At 47.2% G+C, this 27,737-nt stretch overlaps 1 protein-coding gene across 3 annotated transcripts in view; it reads left to right on the forward strand.

Annotated features, from left to right (window-relative positions):
- The first annotated feature begins 261 nt into the window (after positions 1-261).
- LOC144121924 (monocarboxylate transporter 9-like) overlaps positions 262-27,737 on the forward strand; it is a 53,135-nt gene continuing 25,659 nt past the window's right edge. Inside the window, exons 1-2 of one of the 3 annotated variants that reach the window (XM_077655364.1) lie at positions 262-701; positions 14,398-14,541. In XM_077655364.1, coding sequence (XP_077511490.1) covers positions 476-701; positions 14,398-14,541 — 370 coding nt within the window. In that variant the 5' untranslated portion in view covers positions 262-475. The remainder of the gene's footprint in view (positions 702-14,397; positions 14,542-27,737) is intronic. The other 2 variants (XM_077655365.1, XM_077655366.1) reach the window with 2 other exon arrangements.

Here is a 27,737-nt window from a genome sequence, read left to right on the forward strand (position 1 = left end):
AGAGATGTCAATGACAGCGGCGCTTTATTTTTTTTCTTTACTGGCGATATCTGCTCTCAGAAGACGTATCCGCCGTGTGCGGCCGGAGCGGAGTAACAAGATAAGCGTATTTGCAGGCCGTTCAGATCAGGTGTTTGCCTCGCCTTCTCTAGAGTGAGTAAACAACTACAGATAGAAGAGACACTCAGTCGCATCGCGATAACAATGTAACGTTCCCGACAGCCCCGGTTTGTTGCTCTCCCAGCCCTCCCTCATCGAGCGTTGTGAGCAGCTGCGCCTGGATCCGCGGTAGTGAAACGACGGCAAACCGCGGGCGACCTTCCCACAACAGCGACAGTTGTCCTCCCGCTCGGCTGGCTTCGGAAGTGCCGGTGCGCTATCGTGTTCTCACGTGGCCCACGAGCGGCAGGCGCAGCAGAGACTCTTTGGGGGCGTCTGGTATTTTTTTTCGACTAAAACTGTCCCGGCAGGAAGGATGGCGACAAAATGGCGGTCGTCGCTAACGGCGTGCCCAGCGTTCGGCCCGGACTCTGCGGAGAGCTGGATGACCGCGGTGTGTTGCGGCTTCCTCCTGCTCCTCAGTTTCTCCGCCATGAGCGTGAGCGGAGTGTTCTTCTACGGAATCGTGGAGACTTTCGGAGCCGCTAGGGAAAGCGCATCGTGGCCCGTAACTCTCAACTGCAGCCTCGTCCTGCTCGCCGGTAATGTATTGAAGGTCTTTACTGTACCGGCTTCGAAACAGGTGCATTGGTAGCCGGCTCTTGCGCGTTTGTCTCCAGCCAGGAGAGGTTGCCTAAGCGTTTTCCTAGTTTGATAGTTTGCAGGGATGCAGTTAAACCAGATGCATGTTTAAGCCGGTTCGCTAGAAAGTTTGAAAATGGCCGTGATGGAGTGCCCTCCACGCAGTCACATAAGTATAAAGCCGCGGAGAAAGAACATTCGGCGCTTGATGGATGACAGCGTTAAAAATAAGAATCTGCGTAGTCTCGGCTATGTGTAAGCAAACCTGTACAATTAAGTTGGAAACTTGCAGTTAGCAGCCGTGCTGGCTGTAGTTTGATAATACGCAGAAAAAAACATTCGATATTGGTAGGTCTTCCTTGTATGTTACCTTTTAACCTGTTACCTTTATTTCGTTACCGATGTTAGCTCTTAGTTTTATGCTATCAGAAGGAGCATAATAGCAGATTTTTCTAGCCTTCCCGGAAGCAGTAAAGAAATAGTAATAGAAATAGAAACACCCTACCGCCCCCTGCTACTCTTGCCTTCTCTTGGAATCCACTTCGGTACACAATGGGGCAATCGGTTATTTGCTGTGCACATTATATGCCCCTGTGATTTTCCTCTTGCAAACCTCAGCTAGGAAATGATTAACTTGCATTTGTTTCTTAACTCACTCTGCTTCCTCTCTGTCTCTTAATATTGCAGATATGATTACCCGCCAAGACTCTGTGAAGATGCGACTGTTATATACTTTCCTCTTTAGGAACATTTGTAAACTGGTGTTCAGGACCTGGGGGTGTCTGCAAAATGCACTCAGCCCCATTCTTATTCTCCCAGTTAGTTCGGTCTCGTGGTCCGGATTTGCGATCACTACTTGCCAAGGTAGATGTGTTCTCTTACCACTTCCGGTACTTCGATGCTTACCATGACGTGTTCCTTATTTGCCACTCTTCTGAAAATTACTTCAGCTCTCTTCACCGTAATTTCTAGTCCGATTATCCTGCTTTCTATGTTTGGGTCTTTAGCTCAGTCATGCGCTGCAGTTCATCCCGCAGGTGACTCAGCTGGACTATTTCATCAGAAAATTGGATGTTACTGAGATTGAGAAGGTTTTAATTGAATTCTGTCCCAAGCTCTTCCCAATAAAACCCTTTGAGTATCCCTTGCAAACACCCCCCACATATCAACGAGACACGGTATCTCCTTGCCTGACACTCTTCTCGATTGGCATTTTATCTGTTTTCCTCTGGAGCACTATAAACGCTGTGCAGTCATTACAGATATTGTCTCGCATCTTAACGATTTTACGTTGAACATCGTGATCACGCAATGCCTGCAGAACTGCGGAGGTTTACACTAAGTGAGATAGTTTCTCGTAATCTATGAAGGAGATATGTAGAGGTTGGTTATCTGCTGTTCATTTCACTATCACCTGAATAATGCTGTGAATAAGTTTTCTTGCCAAGTGCCCTTTCAGCAAACCGGCCACTTGAACTGGTTGACTGAAATGTAAGGCTGCAATACTAAGAGCGGTTACCTTGGTGACCATTTTGCAAGCAATTGGCTGTAATCGGATCCCTCTGTAATTTTTCGAGTATTGGACATAAGCTCTGCTATCGATAATGTCAGCATTCTTTTATGGTTCCGGTACACACGAGGCCTTGAGGTATTTGGTAAACAGGTTAGGAAGTTTTTCTATCACAATGTCCCCCCCCCCTTCCCCCCGTCTTTCAAGAAATCCGCAGTTACTTGGCCCTACTAGCTTTTCAATTTTGCACTGCTCTCAAGGCTGTCCTTCCTTCGGCCGCCGTTGACCACTGGATATACATTTTCTCGGCACTGCAGGCTGGACCATTACGCGTCAAATTTATTTCCGGCACTATAGAAATCCGATAAGAATTTCTTGGGTGCTTTTAGCATCTGATCTATGCTGTTAATGGCATTGCCCTCTTGGTCTCTTAGTACGTACTATCGCGATCAAAATATTGCCGTACGCGTGTTCTCGGAAAAAAAGTTTGTTGCAGCTTTACCTCGCGACACAGTCGCTTCTTGTTGTTCCAGCGTATAGACTATACTTGTTCCCTCATACCGTTACACATTTCAGGCGATTGGATTATATGACTGCGCCTAAAAAAGCTTTTTCCAAACACTTGTGGCCCGTAAACGTTTCATCCCAATAGTACATCTGATTTTTTTCACAGCTCACTTCCTCTTGACCACTTTTAAGTTACTGCTCTTATTTACAGGACGCTCTATTCAATTTATCCACTTATTTCGCTTATATTCTATCTATGCACCGTGTACTTATTAGCTTTGGCAGTTCTTCCTCTTTATTCTTTATAAGGCGTTCGAGGCTTTGGTGAAGTGGAAGTTTTTAACCACATCGTTTGTTTCCGTCAGTATCCTGCCTGGCTACCTTACACCATACTCCTATTGCGCACTTCCTTATTATAATGGCAAGGTTATCGTTGCCAGATGGTGTTTCGAGCTTAAGCGATTCGAAATAAAAGCAATGCGGCAGTGATTGGGAAATTTTGAGGCACTGAATAAAACGGTAAAAAAATGTAAATAAAAAACTCTTATTACATTAAAGAAAGTCCCCACCACGGAACGAGCAGATCAAGGACGCTACGTTTTTCAGCTTTTCAATGTATTCTTTCTGGCTTAAGCTGTCTTCTCATTTTTTCCCATTTTCCGGTGACGAATGCAGCGAACCTTCTATCGTTCAGGTTGATCTTGTGTAATTTGTCTTCTGTAATTACTATGCTTTCCAAACAAGACGAATGAGCAGTTGCGTGCTTCCCTACGCCCATCTGATCGCTCCAGAAAAAGTGTGATGATGCTATTGAAGCGCATATGCAGGTACATAAGATCAGACCTTTGGCGTAAAGTACGCAGGTTTCAAGACCTTTTGCGATTGCTTTGTTACGCTTTAGACCCGGGTTGGCTAGCAGAAATCAAGTTGCGTACCGCCAGAAAATTTGCAGCTCAGAGGAATGAGTTTTGGGGGGCTAAGTGCCTTCAGCAAGCTATCGCTCGCACCAGACCAGCAGGCAACGCGCAAGTTCCAAGAAGCCTTCTAGTTCTGGACGAAGTGGTGCTGACTGAAGAGGTGACTGGCATCCTTGGCAAGGGTCCGAAGTGCAGTTATGAGCCAACGGTTCCAGCTCATGACCTGTTAGCGTTTAATCGGTGCATTTCAAGCAAGGCCGACATAGAGGATCGTGAGAGGTGCCTCTTGGAGGGAGTGGAGGCTCTAACAAAAACAGTTTCTACGGCTTCCACCAGGCACACTAAAGACCTAGCTAGAAGCATCGTTAATTTCTTCAGGCACAACAACCTGCGGTTACTTGAGGCCGACAAGAATGGAGGATTCGTTGTCCTAAAAGAAGATTCCTTCAGCGAGAAAGCGGCACAAGCAATCGCTAAGAACTTCGTATGCGTCAAACCATGTGCCACAAGGATTAAATGCAAGACTTCAGCGCTTTGCAGGCAACTTGAATTGTGTAAGCTTGGAATCTCGATTATCAACTGTAAAAAGAAAGCGCTGTCAGTTTTCTTCAAGGCAAAAACGCACAAGGACACTGTGCTGTTTAGAACTATTTTTTAAGCGAGAAGGGTTCTTGGCAGATGTTAATTACCCAGTTTCTGCAAAAACATCTCGGTTCCTTATAGGTTTTAGACCCTTTTGCGACAAAAAACTCTGGTGATTTAGTTAGGTTCTTGGCTTCTACTGCGCATATTGGCTACGCCTTCTCTAAATTTATTTCGAAGATCTGTTTTTTTCTGTGCCTCATAATGAATTGTTTGCTGCTGTAAAAGAATGCATTGAGAGCTCCGGTGAAATAGCGTTTCAAAACTCGGCTGGGGTTTCAACAGACAGCTTCATGTCCTTGCTGGAATTTTATTTGCAGGCCACCTTTATCTCTTTCAACGACAGTTTTTACATTCAAAAACAAGGCGTCTGCATTGGCTCCTTTGTCGCCCCGATCCTATGCGAAATATATTTAGCTGATATTGACCGCACCCTGACTCTAGAGCTTACTAATCACGGTGTTCTTAAGTGTTTTAGATATGCTGACGATTTTTTAATTGTTTTTTTCTAAACAGAAAACGGTGACCTGCACTGACTCAGTTAGAAGTGTTTTAACTCTTTTTAGATAATATGGCCAAGGTTTGGTGTTCAAACACGAACTCCCAACTAACGGTTCTTTGCAGTTTTTAGATATTAACTTGCAGTTTGGATTGAATCATGTCTGTTGGAAATATGCTCCTGGAGCACAGAAAGCGCTTCGGCCTTTTGATTCTGCTCGCTCAAAGATTGTGAAAAGAGCAATTGCAATATCAAGCTTAGAACCGGCCTTAAACAAATCATGCCAGCATGAAATGCGTTCCAGCTTTCACAATCAGATCTCCAGGCTGCTTTGAGCCGAGCTTCCCTGCTCGCTCCTCACTGCGGTATCCGAGAACCTTTTGCAGAAGACAAAGAAAGGCAAGCGCAGCTGTGTCCCTGAGCGCATGCTGAGTACAAAGCCGACGGTGGTCCCATATATGCACAAAGTCTCCCACAATATAAAAAAGTGGCCAACAGGCATGGCGTTCCGGTGGTATTTTTGGCCCCAAAAAAGCTCACGGGGTTATGCTCCAGGAACACCGAGGATGGAACCCCACGAAGCGCATGCACAAAGAAACATGCTGTACAGCTTGCCAAATGTGCCACTGGCGTGGTCTACCAAATCCCGCTCAAATGTGGACGCGTGTATGTCGGCCAAACTGGACGCTGCGTCATTGAACGAGCAGGGGAGCATGCCCTTTCCATACAAAAAAGAGAAGGGGGAACTTGCCCGCTCATTGCATTTCATGTCATGGTTGTGAGCCGATTCTAAAAGATATCAAGATTCTGGGCAAAAGCAAAAAGGAAAAAGCCCGCGAACTTTTGGAGGCATTTTACATCAGAGAAAAAGGTGATAGATGTGTAAGTTATACCTCGGTCACCTTATATGATAAAGAGAAAAATTTTCTCCGCTGCTTTTGTTGACACATGCAGACTTGACTTGTCACAACCTTCATCTTTGTTCTCTCTCCTCTTTGTTTTGCACGTGTAATTTCTGCATATATATGTTGCTGTGATAGCAATAAAGTCAGTTGATAGTTTGCGCTCTTTCTGTCGACCTACTCTTTACTGTGTTCTTCTCGTCGTGTGCGCAACGCCATACGAAGAAAGCTACGCACCAACTCGCCCAGCAAGAAGTTTTTCTACATTGTGACATACCTTCTACAATTATGAGATCGTCCGTGACGTCGCATTTAAAAAAAAGGAATTACATGTAAACCTCGCTCCGAATGTTTCCATGAGCGTCGGTAAGCTCTATCTCGACGATTCCAAAGTGTGTACGTCACTGCCACCAACACCCAGCTACTTTAATTTATTTGTGGGCAAAGTGCAGCGAAAAACAACTGTATCGTGTCAGCATAGTACGTCTGCTTTTGGTCGCTACTGCGTGCCGATATGAAAGAGAACACACGCGGTATCTTGTGCCGGTGTGGGATATCATTCATCTCTTGCTCATGGAGGATTAACGTCCCAAAGCGACTCAGGCTATGGGGGATGCCGTAGTGAAGGACTCCGAAAAACTTCTTCGACCACTTCGGGTTCTTCAACGTGCACTGACATCGCACAGTACACGGACCTCTATCATTCCGCCTGCACTGAAATTTGACCGCCGCGGCCGGGATCTAAATCGCGTCTTTCGGATCAGCAGCCGAGCGTCATAACCACCGAGCCACTGCTGCGGCCGTTCATCTATGGTTCTTCTTAATGTGTGATGCAAAGAAAATCTCAACAATAACGGCACATGCCTCTACTTGTTAATAACAGCGGGAATTTCAGACCTAACGGCGCTTAAAGGCGAGGCCGCTTGCACCGAACTTTTAAACAGCCACATGTGCGGGATCACCCGCGGCGACAGGCGCGCTCGCTTGCATGTTCCTATAGCACATGTGCGGCGTGCCATAACTCCCGGATGCCTGTGTGGAGGCCGTTTTCCGTGAAAAACATGTTGGCGTCCCGGCATTTCCCATTAATTTATTCTTTTTTGCATGCCTTATAATGCGGCTGCCTGCCATGTGCGTATTGCTTTGAAATCTTGTTCTACTTGGTAGCTCCGCCAGGAATTTGTCTTCCCTCTTTATGTTCGACAGTGTATGTATATGGAAGCCAGTGTCTGTTAGATTCTTGGCCCGTACGTATTGTGTTTGACCGGGATCTGCCCTGAAGTGATAGAGGAAGAAAAGGCAATGCCTGATTTGCACAATACAAATGGTCAACATGTATACAGACATTAGCGTAATGTTTAGTGTCGATAAATGGGTCGGGAATGGCGGCAACTGTTTCCTTCGACTCCGTCGTGACTGGTACTGTAGCATCGCTTTAGCAGCCCTTCTGGTACAGCAAGGGTACAGGGAGGGTCTGTTCACCTGGAGGACCTCTGGACACTCCCTTCCAGCAATCGTATCTGCGCTTGAAGTCGGTATCCGGCAACTGGAACCTTGTGTATGAGAAGAGGTCACGCTCAAAACAATAGGTGTACTTAATTCAGTGCAAGCACACCGAAAAGAATCAAACCTAAATCCGGACGAAAGGCAAGCGCTGCAAGAGCTCAAGACCGACACCAATAGAGTGATCCTCCCAGCGGACAAGGGCAACACATCAGTCGTTCTGGACAGACGGGACTACGAAGAGAAAATATCCACCTTACTCAGCAGTCAGGAATATGAAAGATTGAAGAAGGACCCCACAACCACTACCCAAGCAAGACTAAACAAAACATTAAAAGAAGTATTACAAAAACACTCCACCTTCCGAAACCTCTACCTTCAGTTATTGAGCACCAACGGATCGGCTCCAGCATTCTACGGCCTGCCCAAAGTCCACAAACCGGGGATCCCTTTGCGCCCGATTGTCGACTTTCGGTGTTCCCCTCTTCGCGCGTTGTCAGCATACCTTCACAAACTAATATCCCCAATCACAGTAAAAACAGCGACTCATATCCGTCATTCCAGTCACTTCATCGAACTGGTGTCCCAAGCCACCCTTGAGGCCTACGAATGCCTTGTCTTTTTCGACGTGGTGTCCCTTTTCACAAACATCCCCGTGAAGCTTGCGGTGGCCGCTACCCGTGACGCCCTAGAACGCGACGACACACTCAGCGCACGAACCCCGCTGAGTGTAAATGATGTGTGCCGCCTCCTGGAGTTGTGCCTATCAAACACATACTTCTCGTCAAACGAGGAATTTTACCGACAAGTGAAAGGAACACCAATGGGAGCATCCATCTCTGTCGTCATGGCCAATTTAACCATGGAACACATCGAACAACGAGCCCTCAACTCATTCCACCCGAAACCAAAGATTTTCCTCAGGTATGTCGACGAAAAAGATCTCAGGCTCAAAATTTCCTTCGTCATTTAAACTCCGTAGAACCTGACATTCAGTTCACGCTAGAGGTGGAACAAGAAAACTCCCTGCCGTTTTTGGACGTCCTCGTGTCCCGAAACCACAAAACCTTTCAATTCTCCGTATACCGCAAACCAACCCACTCAGGCCGGTATCTCCACTTCTCTTCGAACCACCCGACCATCCATGAAGCATCAGTGGTGAAGACGCTGTCCAGAAGAGTTGAGACACACTGCAGCACAGAACTGGACAGAAAAAAAGAACAACGCACGATATTCAAAGAACTCGTCATGAACGGCTACCCAAAAGACTTTATTCAAAAAACCATTCGACGTCAAAAACGCAACATTCGTCAAGAAATGAACGCACAAAGACCAACGCCACCACCAAAATACGTCACTTTACCTTATGTCGGAGGTGTCAGCGAAACCATCGCCCGAATCCTGAAAAAGTCGGGTCTCCATGTTGCGCACAAGCCCACAAACACTGTTGCGCTTTGCCTACCTGTTCCCAAAGACCGGCCGCCAAGAGAAAGAGCCCAATGCATTGTCTACCAAATTCCATGCGCCGACTGCGATGCAAGCTACATCGGCGAAACCAAAAATTTCAAAGAAAGAATTCGACAACATAAAAACGACGTCCGCAAATTCGCAAGAGAGCGCAATCCAGTAGCCGAACATTCCGAGGACTCCGACCATAGAATCAACTTCGAAGAAACCCGCATCCTCGGAACCGAAAGAATTACCACAGAAGGCTCCTTCTGGAATCCTGGCATATCCAAACCACCCCGAACAATATCAACCGCACAAAAGGAAACCTGCCCAAAGTATATGCCCAGGGACTTCGCTCTTCAACGTAACGAAAAAAAAGAAAGTTGCCATTCAGCACCTCCCTGCAGTGCGCCAGCGTGACTAACAGCCTAAACCCCCTCACCCTCCCCCGCGCCTTTCGCGACACAGCTGTCGTTCTTTTCACCCCCTCTCCCCTCCATACTTAAAAGTGGCTAGCTACTGCCCTCAGACACCACTGATGAAGCAGCCGAGTGGGCTTCGAAACGTTGGCTTAAAGTTACAATTTTTGGTTGGAGATTGCAGTTTATTATAAATGAAGATGCTGGTTATAGGATTTCAACTCAGCATTTTGGCGTCGCTGGCCCGTGCAGAAAATAAATGTAAATGTCTAGTCGGTTTAGTGAGAAAAATGTAGCTATTCGTTGGAAGGCGCTGATTAGCCGAACTTCGGGACGTCTAGAAACGATGAAACGCCGCGCACGTATTGAGGCGCTCACAGTGATGGTTACGAGTGTTCAAAATTGTTCGTTCTGGTCATGCAGCAATACGTCAGTTAAAATTCTAGATTGTTTTTCGCGGTGCACGGGTTTTTACTATTAGCGATTTTTTACAAGCAATCTTCGTACTTCACCGCTCTCACTTTGGAGTCGTTTTCAGAATAGAGTTTTTACTCCATTTATATATGCAATATACCCGTAGACGCAATATACACAGAAGGCACGGAATGGTGGGTGCCCTTGTGAAAACAGTGCCGTCGGGCTCTTTGCAATGAATTGTTTCGAGCCCTCAGACTAGGGTGAGACGCAGTTAAAGGTGCACTAATGAGGGATCTGCACTCGTCTTTTTACCGCGGGAACTGTATACGTTCCGGCCATTCTTAGAAACGTCGAATTATTGTCCTGTGCGGCCGATTGCCCTAATTAAACTGGAATAAACGTCCCGGCTCCCGCCCTTTCTTGAACTCAACGCGGTAGGTAGGAGGAGTCAGCCAACGCGTCAGCCAGCCCTGCGGCGGCTTGCCGCTTTGCCATCGGCGAAGTGATACGTAAATAAATGAGTCCACGTGTATTTTTATTTCCGTTGGCCTGATTTGCAGCTATGTTGTCTGCGACTGAAACGACTTATTCACAGAAAACTAAAAAAACAAAATAAAAGCGAAACGCGAAGCCGCTACTGGACTGGCTGAAAGGCATTCCATGCGGTGGTTGACTCTGCCTACCTACCGCGTCCAGTTAAAAAAAAAAAAGGCGGAGCGAGGATACGTTTAATCTAATTTGATTAGGGCAATCGGCCGCACAGCATAATAATTCGAAGTTTCTAAGAATGCCCGGAACGTGTAGATAGAGTTCTCGCGGTAAAAAGACGAGTTAAGATTCCTTTTTAGTGCACCTCTAGCAGTTTTAGAGGACAAGCGACGCGTGCTAAGACCGTTTGTACTGTTGTGATTTGTAGGATATTGGCTTTCGTATGTTACACGCGTTGGAACTCCATACAAAGCACTCCAGAACACACGGAAAGAGCAGCCTGGCACGAAATGGCTTAACGTTTAAAAAAAGCTACATTCTGAAGCCGCGCACATTAATATTTTTTTAAAGCGTCAGCTCTTATTAACTTGTTCCTCAATTTCGTGCCGTCGCCGGCATAAGCGTCCGCAACGCCACCTGCCACTTGCCTCGGTTGGCAGGTGGCAAAGTGCAGAGAGAGCAAAAGTGGGAGAGAGGAGAGAGGGCTGGAGGCGATGGGTGGCAAAGTAGCTTGGGCTTTCGCGTCGGCCTCTGGAGATGGTTGGTTAGAAACCCGCCGAAACCAACCACCGAACCCCACTGCAGAGCACCACTGCAGCCCTGGGCAAGTCCAGGTTCACTTTCGGCTGTGCGACTTCGCGACACAATGCAGAACTTTTCTGTGAAGAATAATTTACCGTCGCACCCAAGCTAACACTCAAATATTGGTGCTGCGCACTTATATCAGTTCTGCGATTTTTTTTGCAGGCTGCAGTAGAATGACTTGGTGCTTGAATTTGCGTGTCGGAGCCTTCTATTTGCATTCTGCAGCACATCAGGCGGGGTTCTGTTGCCCTCCTGTGATTAGGCCACCAAATGGAAGTCTTGCCTAGTCTAAAGCTCTTGAGCACCTGAATAGCCGAAGTGTTGACCCTTTAGTACCGTGTCCCTGAGTGCTCGGTCGATTCACTCAGTCCGTCTTACCATCAGGTATTCCTCTCCAACGTCGTTCTATCAAGCTACTGCGGCTCATGGCTAAACCTTTAGGGAGCTTCCATATTTCCGTTGTAGCAGAAGATTCGACAGCACCAGTCGATGAACAAAGGCTGCCTATTTTAGCGGACAGATGCTCAAAATATAGAAACTACGTCCACGTTTATCCTTCGGACTCTCTGATGCCCACCTTATTCAACAGCGGCTGTTTTTATAACCGATCAGCAAGCAATTCAGTGTTACATTTTTGATTACAAAACAATACCAACCGCTGCTGAGCTGCTTCCAGTGAAAGAAGCCATTTGCCACATCAGCGAATCTCAAGCGTGGTGCGTAATTTCCGACTCTATACCTGTGCGTCTAATTACAGAATGCGTTTTGTAGAAACCACTATAGCCGCTGGTCCTTAAGGGTAAGGGAATGAATTCCGAAAGAAGGCAAGCGTGGCAGGGGGCGGCCGAAAGTTAGCTGGGCGGATGAAATTAAGAAGTTTGCGGGGTTGCGGAGGTCGCAGCTGGCAAATGACAGGGTGAATTGGAGAGACATGAGAGAGGCCTTTGCCCTGCAGCGGGTTTAGTCAGGCTGATGATGATGACGAGGACCATCCGACATCGGTGAGCTGCATTTATCTTTGCGGGCTACACGGAAACGAGAATGCTGACGCAGAAGCAAAAATGGCCTCAGCAGTGGCCTTCGAAGAGTAGCGCCGTTTTACGACCAGACGCCACGTGCCTTCATTCCGGTTTTATGAGGAGAGCGGCAGCGTGACACTGGGTTCAACCACACACTGGACTTCTGGGTCTTGGAAGGCTGGATGCTACTGTTTCCTTTTCCATTCCTCTTTACATTCCACGCTACCATACAAGCCACCTCCATATACTGAGACTGCCTGCATTTAATTGGACTGGCGGACTCTTCACACTGCCATTCTTGTGACGTGAGTGACGCTGTGGAGCATGTTACTTGCGGACCGCCCTGTATATGCTTGCAATGGCGCGCTTTGAGCGCAGGCTACTTTGAGAAGACCCTATACAGGGCGCTCGGCCGGAGAGCTCGTAAGCTTTCAAGGCAATCTGGGTGTTCCTTTCATACGCAACACTGGTCTCGACTCGCGGTATTGATTGGGCGAATTCCTGTTGTGGTTACCTATATCTCCTTCCCACTTCTGTACCCAACGACACCCAGCATTCCTCTTCCATTCCTCTACTCCAGTGCCGGGTAGCAGGCCACATAATGATCCTTCAGGCCGACCTCTTTGCCTTTCTGACAAATAGCCCCCCCCCCCCCCCCCCTATCCCCACTTGTTCCTCTAGCCAAGATTGTTGCTCCGGTCCGCACGTCTGCTTCTCCGTTCCCGCTGCCTCCACTAGTGTTTTCCGTTTATGGCCCAGCGACTTAACAGTCCTGGCATCTCCTGTTAGTAGAGCATCTGAATGCAGCGTAGCTAAGCTCAGAAAGTTCCAGGGCTTGAGGCACTTCCTCAAAACGTAGAAATATTGCTGGTTCCATGCAGCCAGCATGCACGTAGGGGCAGCCCGCCTCTCTGTATTGAATGACAAAAGTGTGAGTTATTAGTTTGAGAAAGGTTCAGGCTGTCTCTTTGCAGCTGGAATTCGCGAATCGCGACCTTAAACGCAAGTCAGCACCGAGAGCCGACTGCGTTCAATGCACACTCCCACACGATCGACCTCGCTACCCCCATCTCTTCTACTTTTATTTATTTATTTATTTATTTTTATTGAATACACCAGCTACGGCGTTTCATTCTTTCAACTGGTATCTGTGAGTTGATAGATGAGCAGATGTGCTCACAGGCAGGACTCACTTCTCATTTCTCCCGAAGGAATAACGACTTATGTTTCCCTAGATTCCACTGCGGATGCATTCTGTTGCTCTGACGTGTGGGCGCGTGGGTATCGAAGACAAGTAACTCGATGTGCGAGTGGAAAAATGGAGCCGGGTAACGCTTTTCGACATTGTTATGTTACATGTCACAATTACTCTCACTGCAAGCTACGACCCCGAGGGAAGGGATTCCGCAAAGGTGCCATTCTCACATATAATTGCGAACAAACCACACACAGGATCTATTTGATAGTCGCCGTCTCGCTCTAGTAATTGCCTCTAAATTACCGCCACGGTTTGCGAAGTACTGAGTACAGGAGTACCGCTGACTCAACGCAACTTCGCTGGTGCGTGAGACTGCCTCATGTGCTGCGTCTAGAGTGCCATCGTCGAGGCAAAAAAGAAAAAAAAAACAAATTATTTTGTTATATTTGTGGAAAAAGGAAGCCAGAATTTTTCAGTCAACTTTTAGAGGGCTGCATTTAGATGTAATTAAAACGTGAAGTGCGCGAAGTGTACTGGGAAACCCGTATAGCACTTTTTCTTCGCAACATAAACACTCCTGCTTCTTTTCACTTCACGAACAATTATGTTTCCCACTCTTTGTTATTTAAAGCAATCTTGCCACTTCCCAAATTACTTTTGTCCCGCTGCTTTAGTTGTAGCCGTGGGTCCTGATGTCACAGTGCAGAGGGTGTTTAAGTAGGAGCACCCTGGCGCTTCTATATAGCTGCCCTCACCGACACTTCTACATACAATGCCTCCATTCAGCCCTCCTTCTGTATAATGTCATTTCTATCGCAGTGTATTTCTGCAAATGTCTGCTGGTATTTGTTAAGCGCGAGTGCTTGGAAAGCATTTGGAATGAAAAATCACTACATATCTGAAATGATATCAGATGGTTTCAAGAGGAGCTTATAACGGTCGCATGAACGGACATATTTACGATCAGTGTTGAAAGGAAAACACCGGTCAAACAGTGCCAGGAGTGATGCACATGATTTTTTAGATAAGCTATATGTCTAGTGTACGCCATTTCACACAGGCCATCTGTTTAATAACATGCATTCGATTTCAAAATTACGGTGGAGATGTGCGCAGTTCGGTGTATGTAGCGAGAAAAACCAAAGCCAACAGTACTTTCGTACCCTGGCTTTTTTTTTTTTGCTTACTAACGAATCCTTGCAGAAATCCTGTTATCACACTTGGAAACTGGAAAGAAATTTTTACACTAAAGTTTGACCGCAGAAAGTAAAAATGCTGGACGCAGTACTTCGAAAAATTTACTCCGGCACGCATGAAATGAAAACGCTTCCAACTGAAACGGCCTGAGCTATTTCGGACGTGCGGTGTTTACTTCTTGCAGGTCCTATCATGGGCTTCCTCAGCAAGCGCTACTCGTGCAGAAAGGTCTTGCATGCCTGCGCCTTCATCAGCGGACCTGCCGTGGGTTCGTGCTTTTTTGCCGAAACCATTCCATATATTGGTGTTTTCTTCGGCATAATACACGGTAAGCAAGCAGCGACCGCTGCAAAATCTGCTCGAATTTGGAATTTGCATATTTAAAGGAGGATATAACAACGCCGTAATTTAATATCTACGCGAAAATCCGCCTTATTGTAGGAGTTTTGGAAGCGAATATCGCGTGAGTGTCCAAAAATCACAGTAGATCTTGCAGCTGTTAAATGTAGGAAAGGAGCGCCGGGAACCAGCCACCGTGTGTTCAATTTTATTTTTGCTAAATTGGAAGCATACTGCTGTCTTGAGAATACAAAACCAGACATAGACCACAAAATAATGCGTAATGCAAAAATATTGACATGAAGAAACCGACACAGCTTACGTCCCTAAGGGACTTAGGCTATGAGGGATGCCGTAGTGAAGGGCTCCGGAAATTTCGACCACCTGGGGTACTTTCTGGAGCCAACCCGTGTCTTTCGGGTCAACAGGCGAGCGCCATAACCCCTGACAAACCGCGGCGGCGAAACCGACACAAGTAGAAGCACAACTAAACCATGTAAACACAGTTGCAGTGCAGTCAAAATGCAAGTTTGGACACAGTAGTGACACAGTAGTAAGTCCAGCGGTGCTGTGTGTGTGCCTCTTTGTCTTGTCCTGCGTCAGTTTCGCTGGTTCCACTATGTCTGCAGTACGAAAATACGGATGCTATGTTTATCCGAGACAGATTTGTAGAAGGTAAGGCTGGAAATCAGCAGCAGAAACTTCTCTGTTGAGCAACCCACGAAGAAATCGGCGCCCGCTTAAACAAAACAAAAGAAAAAATAGACTGACCGAAATGAACTCCCGTTTCTCCGTACATACGCGAGCTGGCTTCAACGCACGAAAATGCATGTAGCCGAGAGAGGTTAAAGCACTCCATTAAGGTACCCCAGCTTGTTCCAGTGAAACTCAAGAACCTGCAGCAAAGAAACTCTCGCGCAAATGAATTCACAGCGATAATATCCTAACGAAAACCATTAAGTGAAAACAAATAAGGACAGTCCAAGAATTTTGCCACAACAAATATATCAGATGCATACATGTGGGAAGTCGTGCACGTGGTACCCGTAGAACACGTGGAAAAATCTTTCATGAACGTACTAGCTCTATGGTGAATGTGAAGAATGAGGTTGGTTTACAGGCAGACGTTCATTCTGCGGAATATTGCAGCCGGTTCGGATGCTGTGCCACGATGCGGTCGCTTACCCCGTTCTGCCTCGCCATGCAGGTGATCGCTCCCCTCTGGATTACCACGCTTTTCCCCGCCCCTCTTGCTGCCTGTCCACCGGACATCTCGCCGGAATGGACGCCCGCTCTCAACCGAACCGATATGTGCCAGCCTTGCGCCATCACCGCTTCGCCCGATCGTGCGCTGACTTCAGTGCACTGCACCCTCGACAGACAGTTGGAAACACCATCGCCATCAACATCCTCTCCCGCTCCAGCTTTTAAGCAGCTTCGGCCACCGGCGTCGCTTTGTGGGCTCGGTGGCTGTGCCACGATGCGGTCGCTTAACCCGTTCTGCCTCGCCATGCGGGTGATCGCTCCCCTTTGGATTACCACGCTTTTCCCCGCCCCTCTTGCTGCCTGTCCACCGGACATCTCGCCGGAATGGACGCCCGCTCTCAACCGAACCGATATGTGCCAGCCTTGCGCCATCACCGCTTCGCCCGATCGTGCGCTGACTTCAGTGCACTGCACCCTCGACAGACAGTTGGAAACACCATCGCCATCAACATCCTCTCCCGCTCCAGCTTTTAAGCAGCTTCGGCCACCGGCGTCGCTTTGTGGGCTCGGTGGCTGTGCCACGATGCGGTCGCTTAACCCGTTCTGCCTCGCCATGCGGGTGATCGCTCCCCTCTGGATTACCACGCTTTTCCCCGCCCCTCTTGCTGCCTGTCCACCGGACATCTCGCCGGAATGGACGCCCGCTCTCAACCGAACCGATATGTGCCAGCCTTGCGCCATCACCGCTTCGCCCGATCGTGCGCTGACTTCAGTGCACTGCACCCTCGACAGACAGTTGGAAACACCATCGCCATCAACATCCGCTCCAGCTTTTAAGCAGCTTCGGCCACCGGCGTCGCTTTGTGGGCTCGGTGGCTGTGCCACGATGCGGTCGCTTAACCCGTTCTGCTTCGCCATGCAGGTTAGTAAGCCATGTTGTCTTTACGCTAAGAAATCTAGTGATTACTTTTTGATACAGCTGCCGAGCCCGCAATGCTGCCTTGCCATTGTCACTGAGTGTTCTGATGTCATTATTTCCTTGCTTTTGTTGTCCGGCGACATAGAGACTAACCCCGGCCCTGCCTCACTCGAAACTGTAGTTACGAAACTTAAAAAATTGTCCGCCGGTCAGTCGACATTAATCGTGGAAGTTACAGACCTCAAAAACCAGTTACTAACAACAGACAACCTTATTTCTGATCTAAGCAGGCGCATCAGCGCTCTTGAAGGTCATTACCAAACCATACAGTCACTACGCACAGAGATAGAAGGCCTAAGCACTCACACCACCCAGGCAACTCGCCAGCTCTGTGATCTCGAGGATCGCATAGACGAAGCATAAAACCAATCACGAAGAAACAGCCTCATATTCTACAACATTCCGGACCCTGACCCATCTGAAACGTGGGCCGACTCTGAAAAGCTACTAATTCGCCATTGCTCCGAATTTTTGGACATCACCCTCGACCCCAAAACAATAGACCGCACTCACCGTCTTGGGCGCCACGAACCTGATCGCTGCCGTCCGTTAATTGCCAAATTCGCACTTTTCAAAACGAAGGACGAAATTCTAGCTAATGGCCGCAAATTCAAGAACACTGACTACTCCGTCGGTGAAGATTTTTCACGCCGCGTTCGCAATGTGCGCAAACATCTAGTTACATTTGCCAAAAGCAAGACTAACCGTTTTTCTTTGCGATACAAAACCCTGTTCATCGGTTCCCGACGATATATCTTCGACGAACCATCGCAATCTGTAAAAGAGATACCATAGCGGTTGCTGCGCCGCCAGCCCCCAGCCGCTCATGTACCTACCACCCCCCAGCCTAATCTTTCCTTTTCGGCGATTTTCACAAACATACGTAGTTTTCTTCCGAAACGTGAAATCATCTCCAATCTTGTGTGTTCATCTGCTAGTAACTTGCTGATACTTACCGAAACATGGCTCACTAATGGCATCACCGATACTGAAGTTCTTGCTGACTTACCGAATTTTAACCTTCTTCGCAAAGATCGCACATCCGCTCGAGGTGGAGGCGTTTTCATCGCAGTTAGCAATCAGTTCTCGTGTACAGTTATTAATATTCCATCAGACCTTGAGATAGTATAGCTACTTTGTCGCGCTGCGCCCCAAACCGTACTGCTGGGCGTTTGTTATAGAGCGCCAAATACCAACTCCAATTTCTCTCGAATTCTTAACGACGTGATCAGCCAATTAACGAGGAAATACCCAAAAGCGCATATCATTCTTTTTGGAGACTTCAATTTTCCAGAAATCAACTGGCAGACACAGACAGCTGTCGGCAACAGGGAAGCGAATGATTTTATCGAGGTCTGCCTAAACTTCAACTTAACTCAAGTGGTATCTGAACCGACCCGCGGTGCAAACATCCTAGATCTAATCCTGACTACCCACCCGGAAGCCCTCTCATCTATCACTTATCTACGCGAAATCAGCGACCATAAAGTAATCCACGCCACATTTGAGTTCCACCCATCACGACGCCAGAATCAAAACAAAATTATTCGCCTCTACGACAAAGGAAACTATGAAGCCTTTAGTCGAATTAAACCAATATCTCACAACATTTGAAGCATCTTTTCACGATAATTCAGTAAATGACAATTGGTCCCGTTTTAAGAAAAAGGTTAGCGAACTAACCGACAGATACATCCCCAAAATAAGCTTCCACTCGGACCGCCAGAAACCATGGTATACCAAAACGATAAAAAGACTCGACAATAAAAAGAAGCGCCTTTTCCGTGCGGCAAAATTAAAGCAATACGACGAGTGCGCATGGGAAAAATACTATACAGCCGAACGCACCTACCTATCAGAAATTCGCTACGCAAAATACTCTTTCCTTCACAACGACCTCCCCAAATTGTTGACTTCCAATCCCAGAAAGTTTTGGCAGGTCATAAGTGAGCACCCGGCACATACCATCACTCTAACTAAAGAGTCTGGAGAGGAAGCTGATGACATTGAGTGCGCTGACATTTTTAATAACGCCTTTTCATCTGTGTTCACTAATGAAATTCACCCACCAACTGCAACTTTCGCCGTCGATATAGAGTCCAGCATGCCTGCTATCGCGTTTTCTGAAGCCGGCATTACCTCGCTCATTGAACACCTTAAAACTTCATCATCGGCCGGCGTCGACGAAATTAACTCCAAAATACTGCGCAACACTAATAATATTTCTGCAATGTACTTATTGTTATTGTTTTCACAGTCGCTTTCTACAGGTTCCATTCCGGATGACTGGAAAGTGGGAAAGGTCATTCCCGTCTTTAAGTCCGGTAACAAAGATTCTCCTTTAAATTACCGTCCGATATCATTAACCAGCATACCTTGCAAAATCATGGAACACGTCATCTATTCTCAAATCATGGACTTTCTTGACGCTATCAACTTCTTTCATCCCTCACAACACGGGTTTCGCAAGGGTTTGTCATGTGAAACTCAACTGGCCGTCTTTCTTCATGACGTTCACTCTAACCTCGACCTAAATTTACAAACTGACGCTATTTTTCTAGACTTTGCTAAAGCATTTGATAAAGTTCCCCACAGGCGTTTACTGCTAAAACTAACCATGCTAAAACTGCATCCTAACGTCTTATTGTGGACCGAAGAATTCCTTTCTAAGCGCTCCCAGTTTGTTCTCGTTAATAGCCAGAGCTCCAACCCTCTTCCAGTAACATCAGGCGTACCCCAAGGTTCTGTACTTGCTCCCCTCCTATTCTTAATCTACATAAACGACTTACCCTCAAACCTGGTTTGCAATGTTCGTCTGTTTGCAGACGACTGCGTTATTTACCATACGATTTCCAACACCTTTGACCAATCACAGCTGCAAAACGACATTGACACAGTGCATGCCTGGTGCGATGACTGGCTAATGTCGCTTAATCCTAATAAATGTAAACTCGTATCTTTTCACCGCCGGCGTAACCCCCATATTTTCTCTTACTCCGTTGCTAACGTTCCACTAGAATCTGTATACTCATACAAGTACCTAGGTGTCACCTTGTGCCAGGATCTCTCCTGGCGCTCTCATGTAACGAACATCGTCGCATCAGCTAACCGGTCATTGGGTTTTTTGAAACGTCACCTACGGCACGCCCCTCAAAGTATTAAACTTCTCGCCTACCAATCACTAATTCGACCAAATCTAGAATACGCATCTGCTATCTGGAGCCCGCAACAAGTATATCTCATCAGTTCACTAGAATCTGTCCAAAATCGCGCCACGAGGTTCATTCATTCTGCCTATTCATACGACATCAGTGTATCGTCACTTAAACGACAATCAGGTTTATCAACTCTTGCCCATCGTCGTCGCATTGCTTCTCTTAGTCTGTTTCATAAGTTTTTTTACAGTTCCCTCGGACAACCACCCTACATCACACCGCCCGCTCGCATATCTCATCGCACCGGCCATCCACTGCAAGTGTCATGCCAACGCTCCCGCACCGTCACTTTTTCCGCATCCTTTTTTCTTCGCACTGCTAAAGACTGGAATGGCCTTCCCCACGACGTTGATGCCATCACCTGCCAATCAAGTTTTGTGTACAATTTAAATATGCATTTCATAAATATCATGTAAGCAACCATATTCAACCCATATTTGTACTCCCACCCCTTATGTAACACCCCCAAAGTGGGGTCTTTAAGGTAATAAAGTGAAGTGAAGTGAAGTGAATTCTTTCTCTAGCAAAGGTGGAAGGTAGGCACACGAATTCGCAAAACAGCAGGATCAATAAAAATTCGGCGGACATTTTAGCTTCGCTTGAAGGTATGACACGATAGCGGTAATGGTTCCTTCAGTGGCCTCGGGTCCTGTTTACATATTATTTCGCAGGCACGGATATATTTTTGTTAATTTTATTTCATTTATTTTATTTTGTATATATTTTTTTGCTCTTCACGACAAGACACACAAGGCCTCCCTTTAACCGAGTCGAACGAAAGTTCTGAGAGGTCAAGCGGTAGCGCGCCTGTAGCGCGCCCGACTCACGACGCCAGGGGAGCGGTATTTTCACCAGAGGAACTACGTACTGGTGGTGTATTACCGTCACGACTCTTTAGACCAATCAAGAATTGTCTAGCGATGTCATCACTCTTGTACTCTATGATTGCTGTGGGGTGTTAGTATTAGCCAGGCGAGCTCATGTTGTTGCGAGAGCAAGACCCTCTCCACCAATACTGATTTTTTCGACACGCGAACTCACAGCGGTTTCTTTGCTCACAGCGATAACTCACAACGGTTCATCTGGTGAGAGGATTAACGCTGTCGCGTTAATACTCTCACCACGCCGCGACGCCAAGCTGGCGGAAAGACGTCGGTAGGCTGCCTCTGCAAACAGTTTTTTGGGCGACGTTGTGCCCTTCGACGAAATGAAGCAATCGGCGGCGGCGTCGATAAGAGGCAGTGCACTCGGCTATCGTTGAGATCACAGCGACCATTCATCTCGGCCACAATCTATGTAGAGGTTGCTGGTAGCTTTCTTAAAAACTCGCATTCATTGTCGAAAACACTCCTGGATATCACGGAAGATGTTTTCACGCTTGATTACGATCCTTTCAGGGCGTTCTGGGGGACTTTACGACCGACAGCTTGTCTCCTACGCGAAAAGAAACTGAGAAGGCTACATGCCGGCGCTGATGGAAAAGAAACTTCGTCAACAGCAAACACAACAAACCTTCGCGCTAACACAGAGATGAAGACCTATAGGCATATGCTGCACTGCGCTGCCGCAGACTACGAATAGAATAGTTGTCAAGCATTGCACCTTATCACCTCCTTTTAACCGCCATTTCGTTGCTCCTGTGGGGATTTTTTGTGAATTTCTCGTTCACAACCAGCGACGACGGATTTTCTGCGACACGGAAGCCTTAACGCTGCCACGTTAAAACGATTAATTCCTGACTATTGCAGCCAAATCCTCAAAGACCAAATATGAATCCTTTGTTCCCACGGAAGGAATTATCCAAGCGCGCTTGTGCTTACAAAAATTAAACTTTCTTGTCGAGCCGATATATAGAGAGGCTGCAAGAAGCCCTGATTTTTAATTTGTCTGAAGAATAATAATTTTATGAAAGAGCTCCGGGCTTAATTTTCATCTCATATGACCAGCCGGGGCCTCTATCCCATATACCTGCAAACGGGCCTTATTTATTAAGTAATTCATCACGAAACGAACCACCTTGTTTTGGAGGTTTCTATAATTTCGTTGTGATATAGTGCCGACGTAGGCCCGCTACAGGACGTGCGTAGACTGGTGTTAATCACGCGATAAAAATTTGGTTTTATTAAGGACTCCAGAAGTGATCTAAAACTCCTTTGGTGTAATATATAGCATCTAGCAAGCCTTGAATCACAAATGATAAGCTTACTTAATTAATTGCTTTTAGTGAAGCGTGTGTTTAGCTTTAGCTATGCACGCAAACTCCTAAATGTTATGTTATTGACTCTGTACTTGGTGTACTCAGACATTACATGTGGAGCTAAATTTATTACACTTTCTAATTTTTATAATCAAATCTGATTGGTCTAGGTGGATTTCAGCTGCAAACGGGATGTACTGTTCATAACGATAAACAGGTAAATGCATGAGTTTTAAATTTTGTAAATTTGACAGGGTATCTCCCGAACTACTAACTGTTGAAGTGGTGCACACTTTCAAATTTTTCAATTCAAATCTGACTGCTCCCCGCATTGCTCTGATGCTTTGCGATAATTTGGTATCAATCTGAAAAATTTATTTTTAGTGTCTAATGGCGCCACATCAACAGTTGTTTCTGAGATACCCTGTCAAATTTGGGAAATTTAAAACTAATGCATTTACCTGTTTATCGTTATGAAAAGTATATCTCATTCAACGCTGAAATTCACCTAGGCTTCTGTAACAAGAACTTTTCCGTAAGCAACAAAGAAACACTGGTTTATGGTTTACAGAAAAACTGGTTTATGGTTTATGGCGCTTTAATGACCCAAAGCGACTCAGGCTATGAGGGACGCCGTAGTGAAGGGCTCCGCAAAATTTCTTCGACCACCCGGGGTTCTTTAATGTGCACTGACATCGCACAGTACACGGGCCTCTAGAATTTCGCCTCCATCGAAATTCGACCGCCACGGCAGGTCGAACCCATGTCTTTCAGGACAGCAGCCGAGCGCCGTAACCACTTAGCCACCGCGGCGGCTCTCACACAGAGCAAACTCGGGCTACGCTTCCGGAGTTCCCGGGTTCGAACCCGACCGCGGCGGCTGCGTTTTTATGGAGGAAAAACGCTAAGGCGCCCGTGTGCTGTGCGATATCAGTGCACGTTAAAGATCCCCAGGTGGTCGAAATTAATGCGGAGCCCTCCACTACGGACCTATTCGTTCCTATCTTCTTTCACTCCTTCCTTTATCCCTTCCCTTACGGCGCAGTTCAGGTGTCCAACGATATATGAGACAGATACTGCGCCATTTCCATTCCACCAAAAACCAATTATTATTATTATTACGCTTATGGTAGCCTTTCCTATTCAAATCGCTCTCTATGAGCGCAAACAACAAACCACTTGCCTACCAGGTTTGCCTACCAGCTGCGCAGTGTAGCAGCGTATTCGAAGCTACACCTATACACATATGTAGCGGCTGCATCGTGGTGGGCAGATGCTCGTGCAGCACAGCACATGCATAAATTGCGGGAAGTGTGTCACTGCTCGCTGTCCTTTGGGATAAAAAAGCTGACAGTCGCAGTTGTGCTCAAACTGCACCGTATTTTGGATTCGTAGTGTTTACGTTCTCCGCCATTCAGTTCCTGTTTCCCTTGTGCACCAGTTGTCAGCGGTATTCTGGAGGGCAGTTCAGCGTTCAGAGGCATCCTCTGTATGCCCGCTAGATTTCGATATCCTACCATCAAAACATAACCCCTGATATCACCTTTCCAGTTTCCTGCTGATAAAGAGCCGTTCAGAAGCACATATGCGTTGGAGAGAGATTCTAGGGCAAATAATACCGCCGGCAGATGGATGATGACGGAAATGAACACTGCAATGCGAACGTCATTGAGCTCGGGCTCTGCCCAGCTGGATGGTACGCGGCGAGGAAGAATGGCCTTTCGCAAAAGGTTTTGTTATACGATTGCAGTATGACGTAATATTTAGGAAAGACTGTCTCTGCACATTACGCTGCAGCGGGCGAACCCGACGTTTTAATGACAATGACAAACTTCGCGGTATGTTGACGGATGCTCACGCTGCTCACAGCTTCGAAGCCATATCGAAAAACACAAGAGAAAAGCTTTGTCACAACTGATTTTTCCGTAGTACTGCGCAGTCTCGTGTCGTAAAGAGTCAGTTCTGTCGTGACAAAACAGAACTTCACAAAACTAAAGAAGAATCTGTCGTACAACAGGACGACAAAATTTCTAGAGCGCTGCTGCGGTGACTCAGTGGTAATGGCACTCGGCTGCTGACCCGAAAGATGTGGGTTGGATCCCGGCCACGGCGGTCGCATTTCCACGGAGGCGAAATGTTAGAGGCCCCTGTACTGTGCTGTGTCAGTGCACGTTAAAGAACCCCAGGGGTTGAAACTTCAAGAGCCCTTCATTACGGCGTCCCTCATAGCCGTAGCCGCGTTGGGACGTTAAACCCGCATGAACTAAACTGAATTTTCTAGTGCGCAACTACTATTTACCTCATACCCCAAAAAATCATACTATTTGCGTGAAGACTTTGTGAGAGTCACGAAAGGAAAGGTGCGTAACTGGCTCCCGGGGTCAGTGGACACGGCAATCATGCTTTTAGGTGCGTAGCGATGTTGTCCACACGCAAAAAAAATTAGCTTTCGCACAGTATTTGGTACTTCGCAGTGCTAAATGGCCAGCCAATTTTGTAGTGATAGCTACATTACGGGAGCATTCCGAGCCTTCAGCGTGGCGGCGCCGTGGTGGTGGCGGCGCTGCCACCCTGTAGCCACAGTGTTCTAGAAGGAGTTGTAGTGGCAAGAGCGAAGCGGGTTTCGATGGGAGGCGCTGAAGCAAAAAAAGCGGTTGGCCGCGCGCGGCGCTGCCGTCGAATACTGGAGGAGAAAAGCCGGCCGCCTGCGTTGCTGCGTCGTTGCATTCAACGAGTTTGAGCGTTGTCTTTGGTAAAGGGTGGCGCTTTAAGCTCGTTGGGATAATAAAAGCGGGTAAGCGCGCCCCTCAGAGACACAAAACATATGCGAAAGTCTACAAAGTGCGGGTACAACTCCACACCCAGTCGACCGCGAACATTTCGCCTGAGTGGGGCACCCTGAGGATGCATTGCCAACCAAAGGCACACAAAGCAAGAAACCAACTGGGGCAGGGGAAGTCCACTGCAGAGTAAGTAGGCGGCCAGCGAACGCGGGCAAAGTTGATGAACAATTACATGCGATGAGCACTGAAGCTCGAGGAGGAGGTGAAAGAAGATTGACTAAATGATCGAAATGGACTCGTGAAACCACTCGGCAATAGCACGAAACGACGGTAAAGCAAGAATCAAAGGGTGTGGACGAAGAGTAAAAGGAACGTGGGAGGTGTTTGAGGAGATAAACTGAAACGTTTGGATCGGTTTTATGGGGTTCAACCTGGGGTTTAACCTCGCTACCTGGGTCGCTATTGGGACAATTGACTCGGATTACGTAGGACGCCGTAGCCATTCTGGATACAATCGAACCCCTGGGGTACGTTCTTTAATGTGCACTGACATCGCACAGTACACGCGTGCCTTTATAGCACTTCACCTTCATCTAAATAAGCTATGGCGGGGATCCAACTCCAATCTTTCGGGCCAGCAGCCGAGCGCGCACTACTGCCATTGATAAGTCATCAGGGCGGCGAAAGAAAACGGAAGCGCGAAAAAAAAAATACAATAAAGCAAGTGCTCATTAAGCAGGAAAAGAAGGCAATAAATAAAACTAGTTATGTGAAGAGACAAACAAATTAGAGACCTACGTCTGCCGACGTAGACATAAACGACATTTCCCTTTCTGTGAGAAAGAGAGGGCTCGCTGATGCGGCAGAAGTAATTTGAACGGTTTCAGAACTATTTCCTTGCTAAGGCAGCCACTATTCGTGATCGCTGAGCAGCTCTGAGACTGGCAGGCAGCCGCAGTCCCTGCAGTGACACCAATGAGGCGTCCGCCACGGTACCTTCGAATCACTCTTTGCATCGCCTGAGCACCAGTACGTACTAAGTGGAAACGGGGCAGTTTTCTGCATATATTTATTGTGTGAACATAACAGCTGTTATTTTATTAGTGAATACTTCCTATCTAAGAATGCACGTCCAAGCCCGAAATGAATGCTTTATTAAAAGCGGAAGTTCGTTGCGTTGTTAACTGTATCATAATTATCATTTTATAATTATAAAATGCATTTATTTGGCTTGTGGTTAGGTTAACGTTAAGCTTAAATTGGAAAAACAGTCATTTATAAGATTAGGCAGGAGCGACATGTAACTCAATTATAAGGTCTGCATTAATTAATTAGTTGTGAAAAACAAAGATTTGAGAAGCGAGTATTCGAAGAACCAGTAACAGTATGTGTTGGCCATTATAATTAAGGGCGCAACCTATTTAAGCGACCTTGAACAAAGAATAAGCACTGACACCATGGGTAGAAAATCGCGCACTATAAGGCGATTTGCATGAATTAATGCTTGAGGCCTTCATTAAATAGGGGGCGTCGTACTCCCATGCAGCTGATGCTACATCCACCCGTTCCATCAGCCATGAAATGTCCAACAATGAAAGGGTAGCCGTAAAATTTCCTAGTAGCGTTGTAAGAACTCCTCGAGCGTGTTCTGGCGTCCAACAATGAACACACAGCGTGGAAGCAACCAGAAGAAGAACGTTTATTCGAGATTGCTTCCCAACATATATACTCGACCGGCGGCTGCATGGTAACAGCCACGTGTTACAGATAGCACGCTGGCCAGGGCCCATACATAGCGCGCATGCGCGTCTGATACATCTTCCTCAGTGCAATATTTAAAAGTCTGCGAGCACAATACGAGATATTTGGTGGAAATTCTGATCGTAGTGAAGACGACTGGGCTGTCGCTTTGGTCGGGTGGACCGCCTTGGCACATACTGCGTGGGCTGGGTCGTAGGCTGCGATAATAATAATAATAATAATAATTGGTTTTGGCGGAAAGGAAATGGCGCAGTATCTGTCTCATATATCGTTGGACAGCTGAACCGCGCCGTAAGGGAAGGGGCTGCGGTGGTGGCAGACAGCGGTTCGCAGCCTAACTGCTCCGTACAACTGGTTGCAGGTTGCAGACTGCGCGACGGATTTCTCCTTCGCCTGGAATTCCCAAGACTGTGGGACCTGCAGTGACCTTCTTTGAACTGATCGGCTGTGGATGCACGGCATTTCGTTTCCTCAAGCAACTACTGCTGCTAGCGTCACCAAGCTGCTATCACCGGAATGATTTGTGCCGCTCCTGTCACGCCCACTGCTCGTCACTTCGGCTGCGGTGGTGGCAGACAGCGGTTCGCAGCCTAATTGCTCCGTACAACTGGTTGCAGGTTGCAGACTGCGCGACGGATTTCTCCTTCGCCTGGAATTCCCAAGACTGTGGGACCTGCAGTGACCTTCTTTGAACTGATCGGCTGTGGATGCACGGCATTTCGTTTCCTCAAGCAACTACTGCTGCTAGCGTCACCAAGCTGCTATCACCGGAATGATTTGTGCCGCTCCTGTCACGCCCACTGCTCGTCACTTCGGCTGCGGTGGTGGCAGACAGCGGTTCGCAGCCTAATTGCTCCGTACAATTGGTTGCAGGTTGGTGCTTTCGCCTTTACATTTTCAGTCTTGGTCTTACCCTGCTGCCACCGCTGCCGAAAGTGTCTTGCTTTGTGCTGTGCCTTTTTGACTTGTTGGCCCGTGTTAGATAAGACATGGCTGGCCGCGATAAAATATGTGCGGCATGTTCGAAAGCAATTCCAGCCAAAG

Source organism: Amblyomma americanum, chromosome 2 (assembly GCF_052857255.1).
Source record: "Amblyomma americanum isolate KBUSLIRL-KWMA chromosome 2, ASM5285725v1, whole genome shotgun sequence".
Classification (NCBI taxonomy): Eukaryota; Metazoa; Arthropoda; class Arachnida; order Ixodida; family Ixodidae; genus Amblyomma; species Amblyomma americanum.